At 37.9% G+C, this 27,816-nt stretch overlaps 1 protein-coding gene across 1 annotated transcript; it reads left to right on the top strand.

Moving 5' to 3' along the window:
- On the top strand, positions 1 to 27,816 carry LOC122281085 (ABC transporter E family member 2-like). Its single transcript, XM_043092341.1, has 13 exons — positions 1 to 125; positions 209 to 328; positions 12,560 to 12,645; positions 12,745 to 12,842; positions 12,923 to 13,040; positions 13,119 to 13,208; positions 16,415 to 16,719; positions 21,228 to 21,423; positions 21,499 to 21,684; positions 21,789 to 22,058; positions 26,393 to 26,638; positions 27,081 to 27,215; positions 27,318 to 27,816. The coding sequence occupies exons 2-12, from the start codon at positions 226 to 228 to the stop codon at positions 27,198 to 27,200; spliced, it is 1,818 nt and encodes a 605-aa protein (XP_042948275.1). The 5' UTR covers positions 1 to 125; positions 209 to 225; the 3' UTR covers positions 27,201 to 27,215; positions 27,318 to 27,816.

The following is a 27,816-nucleotide window of genomic DNA, read 5'->3' as shown; positions in this document are numbered from 1 at the left end:
CCTATAAGGGAGCCCTAGTTGTGTCTTTCTTCTGCTTGTGTCGACACAAACGCGCTCCGGAACACGTCTCTCTACTTTCTCTTCCTCCTTGTCTTTCCACTTCTCGGCAAATCAAAGAAAAGCAGGTATCATCAGTTCAAATCTAATTCCTAGTTTGTGGTTTTTTTTTTTTTTTTGGGGGTATCGTAATCATTTGCTCTGAAAAAAGAGAAAGACGAAAGAGAGATGGCGGAGCGGTTGACGCGTATAGCCATTGTGAGCTCGGACAGGTGCAAGCCGAAGAAGTGCCGTCAGGAATGCAAAAAGAGCTGCCCTGTTGTCAAAACCGGTACGCTTTGATTGTTTATTATTTATTTTTTATTTCAATTTCTATATGATTGATCCTGTTCGGCTTTTAATGATTTTCCCAAGTACGTTTTTAACCGGTTCCCTTTATTCTTTGCAAATTATCGATTGTAAATCTTCTGTGAATCAATTGAGTTTAGTGGAAAGATTAACCGATTTAGAATATTAGTTTAGATGAGGGGTTTACCAATCTATTTAATTAGTTTTTTGGGCCGTTTTCTATGGTTTCTGTGATTAAAAGGTTTTAATATTCTTCCCGAAATTCAAGATTTTTGTAACTTAAGGTTTTAGAAGAATATTACCGTTTTTTAACTGAAGTAAGTTTTGAAGTGTTACTCATCGTTGGTGAATAAAGTGAAAAATATATACCGTTTGTTGGATTTTAAATATAGATTGGAGCTATCTAACTTAGCTGGCTTTGTTTTCTGCTCGGCTTTAAGAGGGCTTCTTTTCTGTTTGTTCTGGAACTTAAGCGTTGCCATAATCTTTGATAGGTTTTTTAATAGTTTCTAAACTTGAAATTCGTTTTAATTGTCTTGCACTGTTAGGAGATTTCTTAGTTTCAGAGGCTTACTAGGTGTATCTGTATAGAGATCAGAATATGCATGTTTTTATGTACCATCATTGTATCTTGACAAACTGATCATTAGCGGAAGTATATGAAGAAACATAAGAAGAAGACTTTGTAATCCTCAATCATTCAAAATGAAACCAAATATATTTTATGGAATAGAGTTTGAATTAATACAGCAACTAGAATGGTGAAGCTCCACAGATCTCTACCAAGCCAATAGTGCACAAAAATATGTCAATAGATCATCAGTATATGAGTTTGGATTCATCTAAAATTGGTCATGCTAGGTTACCAATATGAAAAGCCCCCATTTCAATTTGGAGTATAGAAAATTGAATTCTTAGTTATTGCCAAGGATGATACTAAACTCTTGGTCTTTTAAAGAGCAAATGGGGGAAATTTCATTTTTCTCCCCCAAATTGCCATCCAATTTTCAATTGCACCCCAAACTACCATAAGCATAACCAAAAAATTGTTACCCTTATGCCAATTTCTTTCAATTTGCATCCTACTGTCCAATTGATCTGGTAAATATGATTGAACCCCAAAACCTCTCTGATCAAGGGAGGAGTAGCTGAAAAGACTTCCTTACTCAGAATAAAGGAAGAACTTATAGATGAGAGGGAGAGGCTCACGAGATTAATTGCTAGCATTGATTCAGATCTTGGCATGGATAAGGGGCTAGAAATAGCTCGTGGGGCACTTGAGGTTGTGGGCAAGCAAGTGGCTGGGTTGAGCCCATGGGGCCTGCAGAAAGACTAGGGGGGAGCTGAGGTCCCAAACAAGGCTCAGGAGAGAGCCATCACGAAATGGGCTAGGAAGCAGGTGGGCCCATCATATGGGCCGAAGCTTGGCGAACGAGGGGTTGGAAGGCCCGAGAAACAGGCCTGAAGAAGGAAGGCCGATTACTCAGGCCTTTCTGCGTTCGAGGTTGGGTCATCGTCGGGAGTTTCTCCACCGGCGACTGACACTCATCGGATGGGACCTCCATAGACTTGGTCGACGGCGGTAGGTGAACAGGAGGCGACTCTCCTGGAAGAGTGGGAGGTGACGGTGGTGCCGCCGTCAGTTTCTTTTGTTACTAGGGGGCTCCGAAGTAGAAATTCCCAGCGATTTTGGTCCAACAGTCACAGAATCACTTCAGAACGTGCCGGTGGGTGAAATGATGGTTCTCTCGAGTATGGAAAAGGTTCCTACAGAGGAGAAGGGTGGTGAGGTTGTCACAGAGGCAACGGAAAGCCCTTTAGCATTGGTTCCTTTCGAAGTCTCTGGGTTTGAAGGGGAGTTAGACAGCATAGGGACAGTAGATGCAACCTCTTTGGAGTGGGAAGATGTCGATGGTTGGGAAGATCCATCCCCACTGATTTCTCTACATCCATTCAAGAATAGTAATCCTCAAGCTTCAAACTAGGTCCTGAACAAGGCAAAGGAGATGCAACTCAGTGTGGGGATTTTATGCGAGGGTTTTGAGGACCAGCTCATTGCCCACTTTGCAGCCATAGAAGTTGGGAAGAACAGTTTGGGATCACCTAGGGAGCTCGCTTCGGCTAAGAAGTGAGCAAGAGAACTCCAAAGGCTTGATTGGACAGTAAATGATGGAACAAGTGGAAAGAGCTCTAACTGGTGAAGAGCAAGGGGAAGGGCAAAGGATGTGGATTTATGAAACCAAAGATTATTTCTTGGAACGTAAGGGTTTTGAATGATAAAGATAAACGCCTTGTAGTTAGAAATCAGCTTCTTTTATGGAAATTGGATATTGTATGTTTGCAAGAAACAAAATTGGCAGTTATTTCTCTTCGTATCATTAGAAGTTTGTGGGGTTGTAGTCAGGTGGGTTGGCATTATTTGCCATCCATTGGAGCTTTTGGGGGAATTTTAGTAATGTGGGACAGGAGATTGGTGGAGAAAATGGAAGATTTTTTGGGAGATTATATAGCGGCATGTTTGTTTGAGAATGTCGTTGACGGGTATCAATGGGCTTTTGCCGGAGTTTACGAGCCAAATCTTGATCGGTCCAGAAGTTTACTATGGGATGAGTTGGCTGGTATTGGCAGCATCTGGGACCTACCTTGGTGTATCAGAGGTGACTTCAACGTCCCTCGATTTTCGAGCGAGAGATCGGGTGGTTTGGGCTTCAATCCTTCTATGGTAGATTTCTCTAATTTCATCTCTGAATAAAATTTACAGGATATTCCTCTTGCAGGTGGCTCTTTCACTTGGTCTAGCAACTGAGATTGTCCATCTTGGTCAAGCTAGATATATTTCTAATCTCACCAGACTGGGAGGGTCATTATCCCAACCTCATTCAGAAAAGATTACCCAGGCTATGTTCGGACCACTTTCCCATCCTTCTGAATTGGCATTCGAAGGAGTCCAAGGTATTTCAAATTTGAGAACATGTGGTTGAAGAGCGATGGTTTTGTGAACAGAATACGACAATGGTAGTCATCTTACCAGTTTCAAGGCAGTTCTAGTTATATTCTGGCTTGTAAATTAAAGTCTTTGGAAAAAGATTTGAAGGAGTGGAATACACAAGAGTTTGGTAATGTTGAAAGCCAAAAATTTTTCCTCTTGGAGGAGCTTAAGGGCTTGGAGGGGGTGGAAGAGGAGATGGTATTGTTTGAAACTGAGTGGGCTCGTAAAACTCAAGTGATTGCGGATGTTGAATTGATCTCTCTTTTGGAAGAAATATCTTCGCAACAAAAATCACGTGCTTTATGGTTGAAGGAAGGGGATAGGTGCACTAAGTTCTTTCACAAGGTGGCCAACTTGCATAGGCGGAACAATGCTATAGAAACTTTGATGATAGACGGGGCGGCCTCATCCAACCAAACTGAAATCTTGGACCACATTGTCAATTATTATGATAAGTTGTTTTCGGAACAGTTTTTGTGGAGGCCGAAACTTGATGGGCTGGTTTTTGATGCTCTTGATCCGCAACCTTGGAACAACTTGAAAGACCGTTTGAGGAGGTAGTGGTTAGATCGGTAGTTAAAGGTATGGTGGGTGACAAAGCTCCAGGCCTTGATGGCTTTTCCATGGCCTTTTTTCAGACTTGTTGGGATGTACTTAAAGCAGATATCATGGGGGTTTTTCATGAATTTCATGAAAGTGGACGATTCGAGAAAAGTCTCAATGCAACCTTTTTAGCACTCATTCCTAAAAAGCCTGGAGCATTACATGTTAAAGATTTTTGTCCCATTAGCCTGGTGAGTGGGTTATACAAAATCTTATCCAAAGTATTGGCAAACAGGTTGAGCAAGGTGATGGCAAGCTTGATTTCGAAGACCCAAAATGCCTTTGTTCAAGGTAGGCAAATCCTTGACTCGGTTCTTATTGCCAATGAATGTCTAGATGGTCGGATTAAGTTAGGAGAGTCGGGTCTTCTATGCAAGTTGGATATGGAGAAAGCTTATGATCACGTCAATTGGGGATTCTTACTGTATATACTTGAGAGATGTGGCTTTGTTACAAAATGGCGTACTTGGATCCATCACTGTATCTCTACAGTTTGTTTTTCTGTACTGGTGAATGGCACGTCAAAAAGCTTTTTCAAAAGCTACCATGGTTTGCGATAAGGGGATCCCCTTTCTCCACTTCTCTTTGTTTTTGTGATGGAAGCCTTTAGTAAGATGATTTCAGGGGCAGTGGGGGGTGGATTCCTATCAGGATTCTCAGTGGGTGAGGTAGTCTCAGGTTTGCTCAACATCTCTCATTTATTGTTTGCTGATGATTCTCTCATTTTTTGCGAGGCCAGACATGAGCAGATTTGAGCTTTGAGGGCTCTCTTATTGTGCTTCCAGGCTGTGTCAGGTTTGACGGTGAACTTGGCCAAATTTGAGGTAGTGCCAGTGGGGCTTATACCCGATATGGAGAGTTTGGCGTCCATTTTAGAATGCAAGATATCCCAACTACCCTTGAAGTATCTTGGCCTTCCGTTGGATGCGGCTTTTAAATCAAAATCCATTTGTGATGAGGTGTTAGAAAAAATGGAGAGGAAATTAGCCGGTTGGAAGCGGATGTACACATCCAAGGGGGCCCAAGTGACGCTCATCAAGAGCACTCTATCTAATTTACCAATGTACTCCCTCTCATTATTCCTACTACCTGCCAAGGTGGCTCATCGCATGGAGAAACTTCAACGTGATTTCCTATGGGGAGGGTTAAAGGATGAGTTTAAATTCCACTTGGTGAAATGGGCCGCAATTTTGTTTTCCCATTAAAGAAGGAGGCTTGGGAATCCGGAATCTGAAATCTTTCAATAATGCTTTGTTGGGCAAATGGTTATGGAGATATCATCATGAACGGGAGGCCTTGTGGTGGACCGTTATTGCTTTGAAGCATGAAGATTCATGGGGACGTTGGTGTTCCAATGAGGTATGTGGGCCTCATGAATTTGGGCTTTGGAAAAATATTAGAAGAGGTGGGGACACATATGTTGCACATACTTGCTTCAAAGTTGGAAATGGAGTAAAGGTAAAATTTTGGCAAGATTTATGGTGTGGTGATTGGGCACTCAAGGACGTTTTTCCTCAAGTCTATGGCGTAGCTAGAAGAAAAGAGGCATCGATAGCGGATCTAGCAATCATCTCCAATGGCAGTCCTCAATGGAACATTTCCTTCCTTAGAGATGCACAAAATTGGGAAATGGATGAATTTTCGGTGTTTTTTGACCAGGTGTACTGCACTTGGGTGCCTGGGGTAGGTGAAGACAAGATTCATTGGCGCCCTTCTAAGAAAGGAGTCTTCATAGCCCGTTCTTTCTATCATTCCTTGACCATGCAGAACTCAGATTTGTTTTCCATGGAAGAGCATCTAGAGGACAGAGGCACCTCCAAAGGCAGCCTTTTTTGTTTGGACAGCCTTTTTGGGGAAGATTCTGACTATAGACAACTTGAGGAAACGTGCCATCATAGTTATGGACGGGTGTTATATGTGCAAGAAAAGTGGCGAGTCCACTGACTATCTATTACTACATTGTGAGGTTGCTATGACCTTGTGGAATGAAGTTTTTGCTCGACTGGGTTTAGCTTGGGTGATGCCGGAAAGGGTATGTGACTTTCTAGTCTCATGGAGAGGTATTCGGGGTAACTCTCAAATTGCATCCATATGTAAGATGTTACCTATATGTCTATGGTGGTGCATTTGTAGGGAGCAGAATGCAAGAAGCTTTGAAGATCAAGAGCGATCGATGGAAGAGCTTAGAAATTTCCTTTTCATTACCTTGCTTCATTGGTCGATTGTAATGTATTTCCGGGGCATGTCTTTACATGAATTCCTTGTATCCCTAAATTAGCACGCTTAGGCGTTGCTCTTGTATATGTCCTGTATACATGGGCATTTGCCTCCTTTTGATCAATATAATTTCTTTTACTGATAAAAAAAAAAAGAAATGTCTAAATGTATCTCTTCGATCCCACATTGGGAAAAAGGGAATGACTCATATATGGTGGGAAAGTTAATAGGTGAAGTTGGTACTTTGTAGTTGAAATTGAGCTTTATAAGTAATTTTAGAGAACTTTTAAATTGTATCTACCATCCAATTGTTCTGTTAAGCATGACCAATCTCTAAAACTATCGAGTGAATTGTGTAATGTAACTTACTAGTCCAACATTGGGAATAAAAAGGAACGACTCATATATAGCGACTAAGTTATAAAGGTTTCCATTGATGTTAAGTCTTGCATTTGGTACTTAAGAGGTGAAATTGAGTGTTTTTAGTATTTCAAGGAAACTTGCCATTGATGTTAAGTCCTGCATTTGGTACTTAAGAGGTGAAATTGAGCATTATTACTATTTTGGGGAAGCTTAAAACTATCGTGCTGTCCAATTGAGCCGTTAAATATGATTGGACCTTAAAACCATAGGGTGGATTGTCTAAATGTAAAGCGTCAGTCCCACATTGTGACAATGAATGACTCAAGTTTAGTGGGTTAGTTTGTAACACCCCGCTCCCCAATAGTTATTTTTAAGAATTTTCGAGGAACCGGTGAGCTATTAAACTTGACTTAAAAACTTTTCTTACTAACGAAGTGCCAGATACGAAAGATTCCATAAATAAATAAATTCAATCTTTATTAAATACTTAAAAGTCCAAAAGAGAATCTGCTGAAGCACTTATTTAAATTCAATAAAGTATCATGTGCTTATCAAAATAACTTATTAAACTTTAAATCATAAAATTGTGTATGACATAAACTATCTAGGCCTCTGCCTCGGCTCTTTGGCCAAGTCCTGTCTTGCAGTCCCATCCTCGTAAATATCATTGCCTGGGGTGGTTAAAAAATAAAAATAAACAAAAAATGAGTCGAATACTCAATAAGCAACACATTATATAGTAACCATAATAAATATAAGGTTTCTTGAAAAATATGAATACTCATAAATACATACATAAATAATATAAATATGAACTTATCTTTCACCTATCATAGGCCCATATCCACTATTGACCCCCGTGAGTTAGGTTAGCGAATCTAAGTAGATTTCGATTCTGCCCTTGGCCGCGGGTTGTGGAATCCATACAGAAGGAAGACACTAGGTACACTACCAGCATGCACAACCTGACAATGCAATATGCCCATACATATGGTACGTTTTCATATCATAATATAGGCTGTTACGTATCTTATCATTCATACTTATCATAATCATGATTGCATACTTGCCATATCATAGATTTCAAATGAAATTGTATTCTTATATAAAATGTCTTGATACATGTTTCCTCACATAAAATATGATTTTTCATAAATATTTTAATGCATAAATCTTTACATAAAATCATGAATGGCTTTTCATAAATATTTTAATGAATAACTTTCACATAAAATCATGACTTTTCATAAATATTTTAATGCATAATTCTTCACGTAAGATCATGGATTTTCATAATTTTATCATGACTTGGGTATGTAAAAGGGGGCTTCCAATGGAGGGCATACATGCAAATATTTTTATAAAAGACATGCTATTTACTGTACACACGTGTAAGGGTATGATCATGCTACTTACCTCGCAACGTTAATACAATATTTCCGACATGAAATCAATCATGTGAACTAGAAGGAGAGAGAAAACATGAGGGATGCTAGTGGACTAGAGGTGCTCTGCGTGATTTTGGGTAAGCAAAAACTACACTAGGGCCTAAAGAGAAATGAGATACACGTAAAGTGCATGAGGCTGAACGTATATATAAGGAGTCTATTTAAGAGTTTTAACGTGAAGATGATTTGTAGATTTGTAAGGGAGTTCTTTTGGGGCATGAATCCTAGTGGAATGTGGAGACGTGCATGGCTTAGAGTTTGAGAAGGTAGTGGGTTAAAGAGTTTTAACTGAAGATAACTTGTAGAGTTGTATTGCTGTTGGAATAGGATGCTGACGAGTTTGAGTTCAAGTTGGACTCGGTCACTATCATTCAAGAAGAGATTTTGAATTGAAAAACATAATCTAATAGTTTATTCAATGGAGGATCGGCGGTGACTTAGACAACATAGGGGACTTGAATCAATGATGATTTTAAATTGAAATAAATTTCTAATGGCCGATCTTTAAATTCTACAAGGAGTCTAACTCATTTAATAAATAATAAATAAGATTTAACCTAGTTATTGAGCCTAACTAAAACTACTAATCAACCTCAATAATTTATCGCTCGTGGGTTTATCCAAGATGACCCATTAAATATAATTTAGGCACAATAAAAATTATCAATATTCTAACCTTAGAATTGTTTGACTGGGTCATTACATAGTTATGAAGTAAGTTCCACATTGGGTACTTGCTAAGTGAAATTGAGCTTTGCAGTCTTTTTTAGGTTATATAACCTAAAAAAGACTGATATTTTTATGGATATATTTAAGGTTGGCAATGTTTGAATGATCCACACAATCGATATAGTCTTACACAAAATAATAGAGTTAGAATTTTGATATAATTGGGTTTGGATCAACCTAAATTTGATGCAATTATAATTGGGTCATATTTGGATTGACTTGCTATGGGAGTTGACCTGTTTGACCTGATTAATTTTACCATTGAAAAAAAGACGCAATATTGCTTTAAAGCAAAGGTCAAGCATCTATAAGTGCACTATTATTTTTATCTCATTTTATCGATCAAAAAGTAAGCACACTAAACTATGAAATAGTAGCTGCCTAGCTGGATTGGAATTTGTTTCTTTAAGTAAAGATCAACCATCTTTAATATCAGACTTGGATGAATTGACTGGACCCATTTAACTCTCTAAGTGCATGTCTAGTTAAAATGCAAAAGTAAAAAATGGTGAAAGTTTTGCAAATTCACATGTGGTAGTACACTCCAAGAAACTATCATCTAAATCGTGAATATTATATGTAGATTCTAGCCCTTTGTTTTGGCATTTTTTTGGATCAAACGGGCCATGTTGTGTCGTGTCAGGTCAACCACCAGACATGGATAATTAAATATGTCAAATGGGTTTTTCAGGTAAACCCATAAATGAGCATGTTGTGTTCGAGAGGTGACCCTTACCACCCAACATTGCTGCCCTTTTCCCCCACCCATCACAGCCTCTGCATAAGATTGAACCTGCTTCCCCTTCTCCTTCCCTTTATCTGTTGTTCTGTCCAGTTTTGGAGCCAACACTAGTGTCTTGTTTGCTGGGATATGCATGGACAGAACGTGCTTCATCTCCATGGAAAGGCTCTTCCACCCCCTTCCTTCCATGCCTCCTGAGATCGCTAGAAGACCTTGCCGCCCACTGCCACCATAGTCTGTAACTTCTAAGAGTCGTCCAAAATCGTTAGAATGCTAGTGAGCAAACAGTGCCTTAGCACCAGTGTGATATGTCTTTTTATTTATTTTTGATAGGCAGTGCGATACGTCTTGCAAAACTCTTTTTTTTTTCCTTCTGAGAATGAACATTATTCCACTGTATTTCCAAGCCAGCGAGCGCTGGCAAAGCTGAAGATCAACTCTTCTCAGTGATACGAAGATAGTGTCCCCCCTCCAATGATAAAACAAAAACTTTTGTCTCTATTAATAAATGTTTAATCAAGTGCATTTGTCACTGCTGAATAACTCAAAAAGCAGCTACATAAAATTATTTCCAGCAACGGTCATTTGAGAAGATCACCCAATTTGACAATGAAGGAGAAAGTATACGGAGAGAAAATAGAGAAGGAATGTACTTATCAGGCAAAGTTTTAGTGTGATCATTTTAGGCAATTCCTACAAGATTTAGAGTTACTTGACATTGAATGTCTCAATTGTATGGAGGCTAGGGGTGTAAATCAGTCCGGTCCAGTGATGGACCAAAATTTTTTGTCCATCATTTTCCCAGACCGGACCGGTAGCTATCTATTTTGTTATTTTGTTTTTTGCAAATAAATTAATAAAAAAAATATTTAAACTACTAAAATTAAAATTAAGTGAATTATTAACGTGGATTATGTAACTAACTCATTAAAAAAATATTTAAGTATAATTATATTGATGATGTTGATAGTTACTACTGACTAATTTAGCCGAGAAAAAAAAAAAATACTACTTACTAATTTAGACTTTACTCTTTAGTGTGCATAATTATTAATAATGTCATACATTTTATATATGTTTAATGAATATCAAATAATTTCATTGTACATAGATTATTTATGCTTGCTTACAACAAAGGTATTTAAAAAAACATTACCTAATTATTTTAATTAAGTGTAAATAGTATAGTATCTATGAATGTATGATGTATTAACTATTTGCATATAATGGCATAAATTATCACATGATTTATGATTTTATTTCCTGATAAGTAAATATATATATTAATCAAAGAATAGGCAAAGCCTGATACAGTGTTTTATAGTTGTCCTAATTAAGTAGGAGCAATAGATACAAGAAAATTATGAAAATTTACGCCATTAAAGTCCACCACAATGGCCCAAGTACAAAGAGTTCTAATAAAGTAAGCTTTCAATTTCTCCATCTATCTCTCTTTGTCCTCGAACGTCCGATCATTATGCTCTTGCCACAAACACCACATGATGCATATAGGAATCAGCCGCCACATCACTTTAATCTGTTGGATACCTCTCAACTTTGTCCAGCTGGCCAAAACCGCTACCATAGTCTCAGGCATAACCCAAGCCAAATCAACTCTACCAAGAACTTCATTCCACAACCCTCTTGCTATCTCACAATGTAATAATAGATGGTCCACAAATTCACCCCCCTTCCTACAAATCTGCGATAATCACACTATGTTTCCTCAAATTATTTGTTGTGAGGATCTTACCCTAGAATGCAGTCCACACAAAAAATGCCGCTTTTGGTGGCGCTTTATGTCTCCACAGCTTTTTCCAAGGAAACTGGATATGTGAATCTTGAGTTAGGGACTTATAAGGACTTATATGCTATTAATTATATGCAAACCTAGAAATTGTCTTTGCCTGTAGGTATCCACCACAACCTATCCTGTGAGTTACTCGGTGTACTGGGATACAAAAGTCTGAAAAAAGCTTCAAAGCTGCTCATCTCCCAATCTTATGCAGCCCTAGTGAAATTGATATTACACTGGATTTGCTACCCCAATCTCACCAATACTTCCGCCACTGAAACATCGATAATAAATTGAGTTAAGGACTTAATAGCATTTATGATTTATTATTAATTAATAGCATATTTTATTTAATATTTTATACGGTTAATGATAATAAATTAGATGAAAATTATATCTTTCACTTATATAATTGCTATATAAAAATAATATATTAAATCATTAAAAATAAATTTAAAAATATATATAGGGGTCCGGTCTGGTCCAAAATTTGTAGACCCCAGTACTGGACCAAATTTCATCGGTCCACATATTTTGGGACCAAGACCGACTAGTCTAGAATTTGGTCTAGTCCATTTTGGACCAAATTATTTACAACCCTAATGGAGGGTGCAAATTGAAAGAAATTGGTAGTTTGGGGCCCTGGTTTACCAACTTGTTGGTTCTGGTAGTTTGGAGTGCAATTTGAAAAGTGGGTGGTAGTTTGGAGGTGCAAAATTTTTTGGGGGATCTTCAACTTGATGGTTGTGTCAATGAGGAAGGGAGATGATTAGGTGGGAATAAGGCCTTGTTTGGTTATACAAATCATCTCATCTAATCATTACAACTTTATCAAACTCTCACCCAACATACAATAAACAATTCAACTTTTTCAAATCCCAAAACAAAAATAATATTCTAACAATATTTTATTCAACCCTCAACTCTCATCTCATATGTGTAACCAAATGAGATCTAAGTGAATATGTCTAGGGGAGGTCTAGAACAACATGGGTATAAATAACAAAGATGAATATGATGAAGGGATAGGTGTTAGAGACTATATTTATGTATGATCGAGTGCTAAGAAGTAATATTTATATATATATATATATACACAACTTGCCTCAAGAATTGTGACTTTTATATATATTGGTGTGAGAATGGTTTGTAGAAGGAGCTTCTGATTTTTTCTGCTTACATTTCTCTTGTTATTGTGCTAGTGAAGAGTGTAATTTTTCTAAGCTTCTTTTAGGGTCATTTTACCTACAACATGGAACCGACTGTATGGTTTCACGTCTTTTGATGTAAATATATTAGTTTTCTTAACTTTTTGCCATCTTTTTCAGGTAAATTGTGTATTGAAGTTACCCCTGCATCTAAGATCGCTTATATCTCTGAGGAATTGTGCATTGGATGTGGTATCTGTGTTAAGGTATGCATGATGAAGTTGGAATCCATTATTTGTTTGTTCTCTTGTTTAATTTTATTTAACAGGATGTAATTGATACGATTTAGTGATTTGCTAATGCAGAAATGCCCATTTGAAGCTATTCAGATCATCAATTTGCCAAAAGATCTGGACAAAGATACAACCCATCGCTATGGCCCCAACACTTTTAAATTGCACAGGTTCGTTTTGCACTGCTTTTCCTGGAAAAAATGGTGACATCTTTATCTGTAGTTTGAGAGTCAGTATTTTACATTTACAGGTTACCAGTCCCAAGACCTGGCCAAGTGCTGGGCTTGGTTGGAACTAATGGCATTGGGAAGTCTACCGCTCTTAAAGTCTTGTCTGGAAAATTGAAACCAAACTTGGGCCGTTTCAATGTAATATTCTAAACTTTCATTCTGTTACTTTCCTCTTGATGGATTTATGCTGATTACTTCATGACTTTTTTTCCCTAGAATCCTCCGGATTGGCAGGAAATCTTGACATACTTCCGAGGGTCTGAGCTGCAAAATTATTTTACTCGTATTCTTGAAGATGATTTGAAGGTATGGTTTTTTTTTTTTTCTCTGACACGTCCTTTTACACTTACGATCTGACTTCTTGAATGAGGAAACATATAGTTTTTCCTTATACACTTATGATCTGACTTCTTGAGTGAGGAAACATTTAGTTTTATGTTGAACTATCTTGGAGTATAATTATTGACGCGAGTCTTCATTAAGCAAATTACCAATGGAGGTTTTAATTATTTAGTTTACAATGCTAAGGTGTATCTTTGCTGCTATAATTGTCTTACCCTCTAAACCTGTGCCTTGACATTTCCTTCAGAAATGCTGGCATTAGCTTGTAGGCTTACAACTTTGTAGGATTTAATAGTTGTGGTAGCTTTGACTTTTTGTTTAAAGCACTGTAAATCTTGACTTGCGGGATTTGTGGGTGGTCACCAAGCCTCTCCTAGAACAAAATGGGTTTGCTACTCTTTGTGGCGACCCAAGCCAAAATAACACGACTGAAGAAGTTACTCCACGGAGTAATAGGAATCTTGCAATTCAGGAGAAGATGATCTGTGGACACCCCACTCTTACACATGCGACACCCGTTAACCACCATGTTTTCCTTAAGATATGGTGAAAATCATGCTTGGACAGGTAGTTGTAGTGAAAAGCAGAGCCCTTTTGGGAACCCCAGTCCTTCAAATGCTCTAAAGGGCATTATATAAAGAATGGACAGTAAACATTCCCCTCTTGGCAGGTGCTTAGTGAATCCTGTTAACTCCTCATCTCGAAATAGAGGATGTTTTTTATAAGTAAAATTTTTATTAATATCATTTTAAACTAGGGGAATATAGTAGATAAAAGAATGTGGTGAAGGCATCGATCACTCAATCATGGGTCGCTCTGATTAAGCTGACATTCCATTGAGCAAAAGCTCTAGATATTCTTTATGGTTCGCCACAAAGGCATCTGTTGATTGTGCAATGTTGTACACATCAGGGAAATTTTCCGTAAGAGCTATATTTGCATTTGGAATCATGCCAAAATCTAATCTTGGCACCATCCCCCGTTACCAAATTTAATGGAATATGAGAACTTCCCCCAACCCTTGTGAATTTCCAGACTCCAATCCATGAGTGCAACGTCCACTCATTATTACTATATTTATCTTGTATCATTGAATGCCATAACGCCTCCCTTCCATGACAAAGTACCATTGCCATTTCTTAGCAGAGCACGTTGAACACCAAAAAATTTCTAATCCCCAACCGTCTTGAAGGGATCAGAGTGGAAATCTTGGTCCAATTGAGAAGATGAATGTTGGCTACGCCCCCAATACTAGTCCACAACAAATTCCTCTGAAGCTTCTCTATGCAATCTGCCACAATCACTGGAGTAGTGAACAATGATAAGTAGTAAGTGGGTAGATTATTATTCGATAAGTAACTTTTGATCAAGGTGAGCCGGCCACCTTTCAACTGGTAGAATAGCTTCCACCCATCCAATCTATGTTTCATCTCCACTTTAGTGTCGTCCCAAATTGTTTTAGCTTTAAATGATGTCCCAAATGTAGTCTTAAGTATTTATAGGCAAGGCTGCCACTCTTGTCCTAAGAATGCTGGCCAGACTGCCTATATCTGCATTGTCCCCTGCAGAAACTAATACATATTTGGGTAGATTAATCTTGGAACCTAAAATAGTTTTGAAACATAGGAAAAGTTATTGTGAGTGGCAGAAGTATATTGTTAGATGATAAATAATACATTTAATCAAATAACTATTTTTATCATTAGATAGTTTTAGGTTTTCATAACGCATCTGTTTCTGTTTCTCAACTTACACATTTTTTGTTTCTTTAGCACTTTTTTTTTTTACTTTTTTTATTTTATTTTTTATGACAGGGAACCACCCCACAGCAGAGCCCTTAGGACTCACCCATGGAACCTAAACCCCTGGGGAGATTAGCACAATAACCCACCACCATGCCCTCCTACTTAAATCACAGTTTGATTCCGGGAAGAATTGAACCTGTAACATGGGGCACATGCACACAAGTTCGCCCTTACCACTTGGGCCACCCAAGGGTGGTTGTTTCTTTAGCATGCAATATAAATAACTATTGGTCCCTTTCTCCACTGAAGCAAAGTTTGTAAGGTTTTTTCATCACTTATATGGAAAAAAGCAGACCAAGGGAATAAAAGATTAAGCTGTTGAACAAAAACTTAGATTCTAAGGGTTCTATTTATCTTATATTGCCTGAAGACATTAACATTGTTACATAACGTATTTTTTATTCAATAAATTTTGTTATTCTTGCACACTAGACTAGTAGATTATAATTGCGGTGCATATCATCCTAAGTTTACATGAAGTCAACAACTTATTAAGTGATTCTTTAATAGAAATTTTCATGTGTAAACAAAGTACACAAGACGAATAGAAGAAAGACAAATATTTAGAAAGAGAAAAAGATGCAAGAAAATCATGAAAGTTTAGCCCATTAAAGTCTGTTGAGGCTATCCAAAGGAAAATAGGATGGAAAAAGTTTTGTGGTTCTCCATGAGCTGTTCTCAGTCCTCGAAGATTCTATCATTCGTTTCCTTAAGATAAACCAAATAGGCCAAGCAGAAAACATCTCCATGCTGTTGCAATTTGCGGGCTAATGCGTAACCCACTTTAGAAACAAGATAGGTCCTCAATTCATTTTAACGTGAGCCAAGCCAATCGACTTGACTGAAGAAGTCACTCCACAGTACAGACAATTATGTAATAATGATCAACTTTCCAACCACTTATCTTAGACATGCAACACCAATCTATCACAACATGCATCCTATTCTCAAATTAGCGGTGGTGAGAATTTTCCGTAGGGTGGTTGTTCAAGCAAAAAATGCAGCTCTCAATTTGATCTAATGCCTTAATTGATTTGGGTAGAAAATTTTGCGTGTCTAATGTTATGGTTGCATTAATCTGGATAATTTTGTATCTGTTCACTTTCTATACCAAGACCTTGGACCCAAAAAGTATTGATTTATTATTCATGGATAGAAATAATAATTACGAGACTGAGTTTGAGTGGTAAGATGCACAATGAAGTATGGGATGTCATATTTATCAGTTTTTTTTTGAATTTAAAGTTCTGTGCAATGATCTTGTGACTTTGATCATTCTATGGGTTGTCTTGGGGTTAGATATAGCCTATGCCTTTGTTTAACTATTTTGTCTCTGCTGAGAGAATGCATATTTCTGTTTATTAGGCTATTATAAAGCCCCAGTATGTTGATCACATTCCAAAAGCAGTTCAAGGCAATGTAGGACAGGTGCTGGACCAAAAGGATGAGAGAGACATGAAGTCGGAACTTTGCATGGATCTTGAGCTGAACCAGGTTATAGATCGTAATGTAGGGGATTTATCAGGAGGGGAGCTTCAGAGATTTGCTATTGCTGTTGTTGCTGTACAGAATGCAGAGATATATATGTTTGATGAACCTTCAAGTTATCTTGATGTGAGACAGAGGCTAAAAGCTGCTCAAGTTGTCCGGTCTTTGCTCAGGCCTCAGAGGTTATGGTTTCTCTATTCTTTTTGATTCTTAATCTTCAAATTTTTTCTTAATTACCTTGTTGCATGTGTTCATTTCAGCTAGGTTGGTTGTGTCAGGTAATCGCATTAAAGCATAGTGTCCATTTGATTGTATAGTAGTTAAAAATTGATAGTGTATGCATATGTTTTGTTTCTTGTGCTTGAAGTATTTGGTGAATGTTATGTCCCTGATTTTTTTTTTTGATAAGTAAACACAACAATTATGTCCCTGATAATTCATTTCCTTTCTTTGAGTTTGTAACGATGAAGGGTAATGTGGGGTTGTTGGTTCCAATTATTGTTGAGTTGAAACTTCTTGGGTTCTTGGTTGATGAGGGTATTGCTGTAGTAGGGATCAATGAGAGAATAAGGGTGGTCTACATGCGATTTTGTTGTAAAGGCTAATTGTTGAGTTGCTGCTTTCTATATGGCAATTAGGAATTCAATGAAGCCCATCGTCACTCTAATAACTATGGTAAATGCTTGGACATTGAAGAGTATTGTAGATTTTGGAAGAGGGGCTTAACAACCATACTAGAAGGTCATGCATGTAAGGGGTGGATAGCTTTCAAGGTGGAATTGTGCTGCAGGGCTGTAATCGAGCCAAGTTCGAGCGAGCGTATGCTGTATGAGCTCGGCTCATTTACAAATGTGGTGAGCTTGGGCTTGGCTCGCTTATAAGCCGAGTCCAGAATTTCATTCAAGCTTGGCTCGAAACTTTGTCAATTAACGAGCCGACTCAGCTCGAGATGATGGAATTTTTTTTTCAAAATAAATTAGAAAATATACTGATACACTAAATTAAAAAATAAAAAATAAAGAACTAGCACAATTCAAAATAGTACACTGAGACATAAGTTATAACTTATAACCTGATAGATTAATAAGGAATTAACAAAGTAAGAAATAAGAATTAACACAATTACACAAGTATAAGATATAACATGACATTCGACTTGCCCCCAAATTCCCAATAACTGGCCTCTCAAAGAATTAACGCAGTATCGAATGGTGCTTTATTGGGAATACAGATACAAAATAAGGAATTAACAACAAAAATACAAAGTACATCATCAAGCCTTCAGGAGAAGGAAAAAAAAACCCTTCAAGTGGAGTAAACCATAAAAAGGGGGAGTATCGAATGGAGCCAGATTTCTTCAGCAAACAGCAAGTGTTCCCATTCAGCCATCTCGACACTAAGGCCTCGTTCACTTTCACAAAACTTCTCATTTCATCTCGACTTGTCTCATCTTATCTCATCATTACAGCTTTCTCAAATTCCCACACAAAATAAAATAAACAATTCAACTTTTTCAAATCTCAAACAAAAATAATATTCTAAAAATATTTTATTCAACTTTCAACTTTTATTTCAACTCATCTCATCTCATCTGCGAATCATCTACGAAAACAAATGAGGAAGTCGCCAACCTGCATATATAGATACATTGATACACTACAAAAAATTAAGCTAATTTTTAACCCCTTACATGATTACTCATGTACTTTAAACTTAGTAATACTATCAAGGGATGTTTGACAAGTTGGTTTTTCATCTCCTTTAATGTACTAAGCATCTCTCTTTCAGCCATATTGCCATAGTCAGACTCCTTTTGCTGGTTTTGACCTTGCATGGTCTGCATAGTCTCCAGGCCACTTTCACAGTTTCCCTTCTTGCCCCTGGAATCAAATTGAGTAGCCAAAGCATGACCCTTCTTTAGAGCTGCTGCATATGATTGTCTCGCCACTACGGTTGTGCTTAGGTCTGTTTGTTTCACCCCCAAATTAATGTTCTGATGACCAGATGTCTTCTCCTGGCTTTCCCGCCATGACCCATCATCAAGAATGGATAAAAACATAGCAGTGGCTCTACTTAACTTGACAGAAAATTTCTCCCAACCTAGCCCTTCATACCCTTCCAGAATGACTAGATCACTCCACCTACCTCCTCCACCATATTTAGTAATAGTCAAGTATCTACCATGTACATGGGAGCCTCGTTGAGCCACGAAGGTTCTGTTATCTTTGCACAAGTGTTGTGAATTCCAAGTTTCTCTCTGCCTGTAACACTGCTTCCACCGTAGTCACCAGCCACCCTATCTCACTATGACCCATAACTACAGATCTCCAAACCCTTTTGCTCTTCCCTACAATATTTATTGAGGACCCCCATGTTTCTATGTTTCTGGTGAAAGCTGAAAAGCTTTGATTCCACCCCAAAGTGCACAATCTAACCCATCCCAATCAGACCTTCAGTTTCAAATGCAGAGGCTCCCAAGCTCCATTCCTCTTTCATTGCCTCAACGAGGAGAGAAAGAGAGAGCACACTGCAGATCTGAACTCCCAGCGATGAGAGAGATATATTACTATTAATATTATCCATCATCATACATAGTAACATATACTAATATGTTATACTAATACACCGCCAATTTTCTTTCATATTAATGTTAGTATATTAGCATATCATACACCACCATACATTAGTAATGGTATATGAATGTATCATCTTTCTAACACCACTAATATATTAACATACATATATTATTACTAATATCAATATACCATCTTTCTAACATACATATACTAATATGAATATATATATATATATGTTATGGACCATATGGTGTAATTTGTAAATTTATATATAGTATATGTAATGGACTGTAAGTCTGTATACATAATTATATATATTATAAATTATATATATATCTAACTTGTGTATATTATATATATATATATATATTGTATTATATATGTATAAATATATATGAGTCGAGGTAACGAGCCAAGTCGAGCTTCATATGAGTTTGTTCCCGATCATAAATCGAGCCGGTCGAGCTTTATATGAGTTTGTATCGTTTAATAATCGAGCCTATTTCTGTGTTTATGAATGGTCCATTTAATATTCGATTCGAGTCGAACTCGAGTTTAATCGAGTTGAGTTCGAGTTGTTTGTCGAGTAGCCTGTTCATTTTAGAGCCCTAATTGTGCAAGGTTGCAAAGTTTTTCCAGTCTTTCCTTGACTTTGGCAACACTTATGTCCAACCACGGAAGACTCACAGAGTAAATCTTGCGCTGGTGATGGAAGCTCAAAGAGTGATGCTCTGGACATGCTCACTTGTTGAGGCGATGAGAAGGGGTAGACCAAGCTTGGCACCTGAAGCTCTGAGCAAGGATGGAAGGAGTTGTCCTGAGGTTTGCAAGTCTGTGAGAGTGTAGAAATACAAGGAGTATGAGGAGCTATAGACACACGGGTAGAGATGTTCAAAAGCAATGTAGGTCAACTTGAGGCAGCATATATTGAGAATCCTGATGATGTAAAAGTTTACAGAACCATGCTTTCAGTCAAAGATCAAATGGAGAAGATCATGCTTGGGCTCAAAGACTAGATGAAGATGATGTTGTGGGGGTAAGGAGGATGTGATAAAAAATTTCAAAGAGGGCTTAAAGCCCATGGGTTGCAAATGGCCATTAGCCTGTTTGTCCCTCTACCCAGAAATAGTGGGGTGTGCAAAAATAGTACAAGGGCACGAGGGAAAAGCCTGCAAGACAATTTGGGCTTTATTAAATATATGGGCCTTAAATGCAAACTGGCTCATCCTGGTGCTGTATGGAGTATTAAAACACGGCTAGGAGCCATTGGTTCCAAGTCAAGACCCAAAATGTGTCAGGGGTCAGAAACAAAATCTATCTACTCCACAGATATACAAGTCAAGACCGGGTTTGGTTCTCCCAAGCTGAGATGTGACAGAGAAGAGTAGCAAATCCCTGGCCCATGGTCGCCTGCATCTCGGTCAGAAAACTTAGAGGTGATGGTTTTCGAAGGTCCAATGAATGGGAATATAGATTTGATGAGCAATGTAATGATGTTAGACAAGTAACTTAGGGGTAAGTAGGGATGGGGGAAGGCAACTGCCGGAGGGAGGTGGTTACTGAAAATTTCTAAGAGCTTGCTCTGTTAGAAGAGCCCAGAAAACAAACATCCTCTGCTGATTGAGTTTTAGTTAATGGCAATGAGTTGATTATGAGTTGTTGGATAGTTGGTCCATTCATTGATGGGAGGACATGGCCACAACACTTCTAAATTTTCTTCTTTTGTAGATTTAATAAATCTTTTGTATGAATGGTCACCCCTGTTCATGACACTTATAAATCTTCTTCTTTTGTATATTTAATAAATTCTTATGGGTATTACTAAACTAGCGTGCATAGGCGATGCTCTTGTATGTCCTGTATACTCGGGCCACTATCTATTTTGTGATCAATAAAATTTTGTTTTACTGAGAAAAAAAATATTTAATTAATTCTTGTTCTCTTTTGCATTTTTAAATAATTCTCCTATGTATGCTTCTAGTGTACTTGGGTTTCATCCTTTACATTTTTATGAAATTTAGTATTGTTACTTATAAAAAAATAAGTGTTTTGTTATTTGTGTTATTCAGGACTTTTAAGAATGATAATCACACTTTTTAAACTTTGTAATTCAGCTATGTAATTGTGGTGGAGCATGATCTTAGTGTCCTGGATTATTTATCGGACTTCATTTGCTGTTTATATGGGAAACCGGGAGCATATGGGGTTGTAACTCTTCCCTTTTCAGTCAGAGAAGGAATCAATATCTTCTTGGCAGGATTTGTTCCAACAGAAAATTTACGGTTTCGGGATGAATCTCTTACCTTTAAGGTGAACTGTTAGTTTTGTCAATTTCTGGTCCTTTACATGTAGCTTTACACTTCTATACTTTGTTGCCTGGACCAGGTTGCTGAGACTCCACAAGAAAGTGCTGAGGAAATTGAGACATATGCGCGATACAAATATCCAACTATGACCAAAACTCAAGGAAATTTCAAGCTTCGTGTTGTTGAGGGCGAATTTACTGATTCTCAGATTGTTGTGATGCTGGGTGAGAATGGGACAGGGAAAACAACATTTATCCGGATGCTGGTATTACTTGTCATCATTTTTGCGTTCTTTGTCAACTTTAACAATTTAAGTTATTATATATAACCAGATTTTTAAGATGAGTCATCCTATTGGCTAAACTGCAGGCTGGTTTATTGAAACCTGATGCTATAGAAGGTTCTGATGTGGAGATACCTGAGTTTAATGTTTCTTACAAACCCCAGAAGATCAGTCCGAAATTTGAATCCTCTGTCAGGCACTTGCTACATCAAAAAATACGGGATTCATATATGCATCCTCAATTTGTGTCAGATGTGATGAAGCCTCTTCTCATTGAACAACTGATGGATCAAAAAGTTGTGAATCTTTCAGGTGGAGAGTTGCAAAGAGTTGCATTATGTCTATGCCTTGGGAAGGTAGTTTTTTTAATTGCTTTTATTGAATGTGGCAAAATGTACGAAACTAGGTAGTTTTGAGTTGTGGGTAGCTTTATATTATCTCATTGGCATATTCCTTATGAATATTTCATTTTTGAAGAATGCAATGCATATTTATGGCGTTTTGGTTAATTAGTATAAATATTAATATTATCTGAGTAAATTCATGGTATGGACAATAGGCAGTTCTTTAAGGAAGGGTTTCCACAGACAAAGGATTATCCTTTGATTAAGGTTCTATGTGTGATTAAATGGTCCAATTGATTATTCATTTGGACTTATTTGTTCTGTTTCAAATTTATGATTTATCTATATCTTTGTTGATGGGTCGCCCAAAGAGTGAAGTTCTGAGTTGATTATTGATATAGTGATATATTCCTTTCTTCCTAGTTCTGTTGAATTTGTTGCTTATTTTATTTTTCATTTTGTTTTTATTTTTATATATAATGTTTGTGCTGTATGGGGATGATGTTAGCATATGCTATAAAAGATGAGTGTTTTTTTATTTAGGTGTGCCTTGCAGAGAAAACTTGGGTGGTGATGTAGATTGTTAGGGGACTATGAGAGAAAGTTCGGTAGATTAGTTTAGAAGTTCATCGCATGCTAAATTAGATTGTTTGGGCCTCTTCCATCTCTAGGGGTCAGATTCTGGTGTTTGATTTCTACATAGCTAATAGACATTTTACTTCATCTGAACCCTCTACTTAGTTTGGTACCATTTCTTGAGAATCTAATGGGCCAGGCTTCATTCCTTTTGTGTCCAATGATGCTAGGTTTTAAGGCCTGGTGCCCCATGGGTCACATGTAAGTCCTTCATTTCACTGTTTTTTGGGTTTTTTGGGGGGACTAAAGACTAAAATTATGTTTTGTTCATAGTGTTGTCAGATGCCATGTATATCTTGACTTCTTTCACTGTTTTTGTGACTATTTTCAAATGGGTTATTTTTTTGTATTTCTATGAGTAGATATGGAATGATGACCTCCAGGATTTGTTGAAGCTTTGTGTTATTGTTTGAAGATTGTTTTCTCTCTTCCTTATGCACTCCACGGATTCCCCTGTACATATACTTGCACAATAAAAGATGTATATGGTTTTTTATTTAATTTACTGTTTTTGCTTGTGTAATTGAGCATATTTTTTTAATGCTGTTGCTCGTGTATTTATATGAAAACTTTTTTTTTATGTTTTTGGATAGGTAACTTCCAAACCTAACCCTTTTTTTTTTTTTATGAATAAATAAGGTATATTGATCAAAAAATGGCAATGTCAGTACACAACTCTAATGCCCTAACTAGGTAGGCACATTAGATACAAGAAAATCATGAAAGGCCATGCTGTTAAAATCAAGAGCAATAGCCCAACTACAGAGAGTTCTAAAAAATAAAAGTTTAAGCTCCCCTAACGATCTCTCTTGATCTTCAGAAGTCCGCGCATTGCGCTCCTACCACAGGCACCACATAATGCATAGAGGGATCATCTTCCAAATTTCTTTAATTGGTTGTCTGCCTCTTATGCTTGACCAACTAGCCAAAGTTGACTCCGCTGTCTTCGGCATAACCCAGGGCATATCCAATCTAACAAAAACGTCATTCTGACTCTCCCCCTCCTCTGCACATGCAACACCAATTTGTAATGATGATCCTCACTTTTCTCAAATTATCAGTAGTGAGAATCTTTCCCAAAGAAGCAGTCCATACAAAGAAAGAAACTTTGGGAGGGGCCTTGTGTCTCCAAATCTTCCTCTAAGGGTACTGAGTGTTAGGCACTTGGGTCAGGGCTTTATAGAAGGAACGAATGGAAAAAGGACATTTGCCTGTTAGAGTCCACCGCATAACATTCTCTTGTTGCCTGTTTGGTCTTATGGAGTATAGGAGTCCATAGAAATCTGCAAAGCTGCTTATTTCCCAATCCTGTGCCTCCCTACTAAAAATAATGTTCCAAAGTATTTGTCCCCTTGAGATCTCCATAATCTCTGACACTGCAGCATCCTTGTCCCTTGCAATCTGAAACAGGGAAGGATATAGTTCTTGTAAAGCCCTATTGCCACACCAAACATCTCCCCAAAATTTAATACTCGAACCCACACCCAGTTGAAGCTGAACGTACCGGTTAAAGACTGCCCACCCTTTTCTTATATGTTTCCACAACCCAACCCCATAAGCTCCCCTTACATCTCTAGTACACCAGTCGCCCCATAAACCACCATATTTCTTCTCGATCACCAATTTCCATAAGGAGTCTGGTTCTTTAGCAAATCTCCACAGCCATTTGCTTAGTAGTGCTCGATTAAAAACCCTTAAATTCCTAATCCCCAAACCTCCTCCTGAGATAGGGCGCCGCACTTGCCCCCAATTAACCAAGTGAAATTTGAACTCCTCACCCATACCCCCCCCCCCCCCCCCCCCCCCAACAAGAAATCACGTTGGAGCTTCTCAATACGGGTCGCCACACTAGCAGGTAGGAAAAGAGATAAAAAATACGTAGGAAGGTTAGAAAGAGTACTCTTTATCAAGGTAATCCTTCCACCTTTCAACAAGTACATTCTCTTCCACCCTGCTAGTCTTTGCTCTATTTTCTCGACACTGTATCCCAAATCGAAAGCGCCCTCGAAGCACTCCCCAATGGAAGTCCCAAATATGTCATAGGAAAAGCCGAAATCTTGCATCCCAGTGTCCTAGCCAGCTGGCGTAGATTCGACACTTCCCCAATCGGCACCATTTTTTATTTATCTAAATTCACCCTCAACCTGGAAACTGCTTCAAAACAGTAGAGTAGCGCCTTCAAAACTTGCAGCTGATTTTGATTTGCTTCGCACATCATAAGAGTATCATCTGCAAATAATAAATGAGAAATATTACTAATACCTCTATCCGGGGTGCCAATCGGGATGCCATTTAGAAGACCATTCACAACCATAACCTCGAGCATCCTGCTTAGAGCCTCCATAACTATTACAAACAGCAGAGGTGATAACGGGTCCCCTTTTCTCAGCCCCTGAGAACTGCTAAAAAAACCCACTGCACTTCCATTTACCAACATCGAGAACTTTGGTGTAGATATGCACCAATGAATCCATGCACTCTATCGCTCCCCAAAACCGCATCTCCTGAGCATGTGAATAAGGAAATTCCAGTTAACATGGTCATAGGCCTTCTCCATATCTAGTTTGCACATGTGTTCCGGGCTTTCAAACTACTGTCAAGGCATTCATTGGCAATTAGCACCGCATCCAAGATCGGTCTACCTTTTACAAAAGCATTTTGAGGTTTCGTGACAATCTTCCCCATCACCTCGCTCAATTTGTTTGCTAATACTTTAGAGATGATCTTATAAACCCCATTCACTAAGCTGATAGGCCTAAAATCTTTTATCTCCATAGCCTCCGCCTTTTTAGGTATCAATGCTAGGAAGGTAGTGTTAAGGTTTTTCTCAAATTTACCAGACACAAAAAACTCTTGGAACACCTTCATGAGATCCTTTTTTAACACTTCCCAACATTCTTGGAAGAATCCCATAGAGAATCCATCCGGTCCTGGAGCCTTGTCCCTGACCATTTTCCTTATTACTTCAAAAACCTCTATCTCCTCAAAATCCCTTTCCAAGCGTGGCGCCTCACTCAAACCAATGGTGTCAAAGACCATCCCGTTCAGGGGGGGCCGCCAGCCCACTTGCTCTGATAGTAAGTTCTTATAGAAGTCAACAATATGGTTATGTACTAACTGCTCATCCCTACATTCCACCCCTTCTATTTTCAGCACCTCAATATTATTATTTCTTCTATGAGAGTTTGCAATTCTGTGAAAAAAGCTTGTGCTTCGGTCTCCTTCCCTTAGCCACAACGCCCTGGACTTTTGATACCAAGACATCTCTTCTAATAATAGTTTCCTCTCCACATTGGCAACCAACACAGCCTTTCGGTCTTGTTCTTCCTGGGTAAGTGCTTGAACCTCTTGGAGCCTTTCTAACTCCTGAATTTCCAGCAACTTAATTTTTTTGTTTTCCCCCACTTTTTTTCTGTGTTTTTTTTTTTTATTCATTTGTTATTAAGTCTAATTTACGTGTACCTATTGCCAACTTATTTCTTAAGGCACGTGAACTGTTGCCAACATTTTTAACTATATTAGTTTGATTGCTCAAAATGGTCATTTGTGTGGTATGAATGCCCTATGGTAGTCATTTGTTGGGATTCGGTTTCCAGTAAACAATGTAACTTTAATGATAGTGATCTCTCATGTAATGTTGACATTAAAAAAACTTCTGTTTTCTAATGATTTTTTTGTATAGTTCTAATATACTGCTTTACTTGATTCAGCCTGCAGACATTTATCTGATAGATGAACCAAGTGCTTATCTTGATTCTGAGCAGCGTATAGTTGCTTCAAAAGTCATAAAGAGATTTATCCTTCATGCAAAGAAAACTGCTTTTGTTGTTGAGCATGACTTTATAATGGCAACTTATCTGGCAGACAGAGTAATTGTGTATGAGGGCAAGCCATCAATTGATTGTGCTGCAAATTCTCCTCAGTCATTATTGACTGGGATGAATCTCTTCTTATCTGTAAGTTTTGCAACTGTTTTGCTCTCTCTCTCTCTCTCTCTCTCTCTCTCTCTCTCTCTCTCTCTCTCTCTCTCTCTTTTACTTGCTCTATTTGGCCTTTGAGCAAAATAAAGCAACATATGCATGTGCTCAAGAGAGTGGGGCGTTTTTATGCTCTATTTTGCACAAAAACAATCAAATTCTGATTCACGCTTCCAATGTTTGCTGTACCTCCACCCTCATATTAGTGGGGCTCTATTTTGCATAAAAACAATCCAATTCTGATTCACGCTTCCAATGTTTGCTGTACCTCCACCCTCATATTAGTTCTCCCACAGCATACGTAAAATCTTAAGAGAATTGTGGCAAAAAAACTAATACATTAAAAGACATTACTGTTCTGTGTGTGTGTGTGTGTGTTCACTACAATTCTTATCGATGCTTCATTTTGCATTTCATTCAGCATCTGGATATCACATTTAGAAGGGACCCAACAAATTACCGCCCAAGAATCAACAAACTGGAGTCAACCAAAGACAGGGAGCAGAAAGCTGCTGGTTCCTACTATTACCTGGATGCTTGACTTAAATTTAAATAGGTTTGTTCTTTCATATGTTACTTTCAATCACAAGTCATGTTTAAGCATATAGCTCTTTTGGCACCTAGATAGACTTCAGCTGGGATTTTTGTTGACATGCAGTTGCCTTCGCAATATTTAAGTGCATCAGTACGAGCAGTGGGATGTCAGCCAAGTTACTGTGTTCACAATTGACAAGAGGTCCTTAGCTCGTCCAACAGGGCACTTGGTTATATTGAGTTTAAAGGCCATGTTATCTATTGATGCCAGACTGCCAGTTAAGTATATTTTCCACTTGCTTACTGTTCACCAGTTATGTGTAACATGAGGTGAGTGAATCTATATTCTACTTGGTCTTTATAACCCAAATTTTTGTAGTTTACTAGGTGACGAACAGCAAAAATGATGTTAATGCTGAGTTATTAAGTTACATGTTTTTAAGTTTTCTAGTTTCCGGGTTAACGCATGACAATTCCAATATAGTGGCTCTGTCCAGTTCTTTCAGAAACGGGAAATTAGTGTATTTATATATATATATTATTCTTGTATAATTAGTTAAAACATCCAGTGGAGATAACCAGTCTCAGTTCTACATCTTTAATGGGCATTAATCCTTGGTGAC

This window comes from Carya illinoinensis, chromosome 11 (assembly GCF_018687715.1).
Source record: "Carya illinoinensis cultivar Pawnee chromosome 11, C.illinoinensisPawnee_v1, whole genome shotgun sequence".
Lineage (NCBI taxonomy): Eukaryota > Viridiplantae > Streptophyta > Magnoliopsida > Fagales > Juglandaceae > Carya > Carya illinoinensis.
Note: the sequence above shows the minus strand (reverse complement) of the source record. Positions and strands in the feature narration are given on the sequence as shown.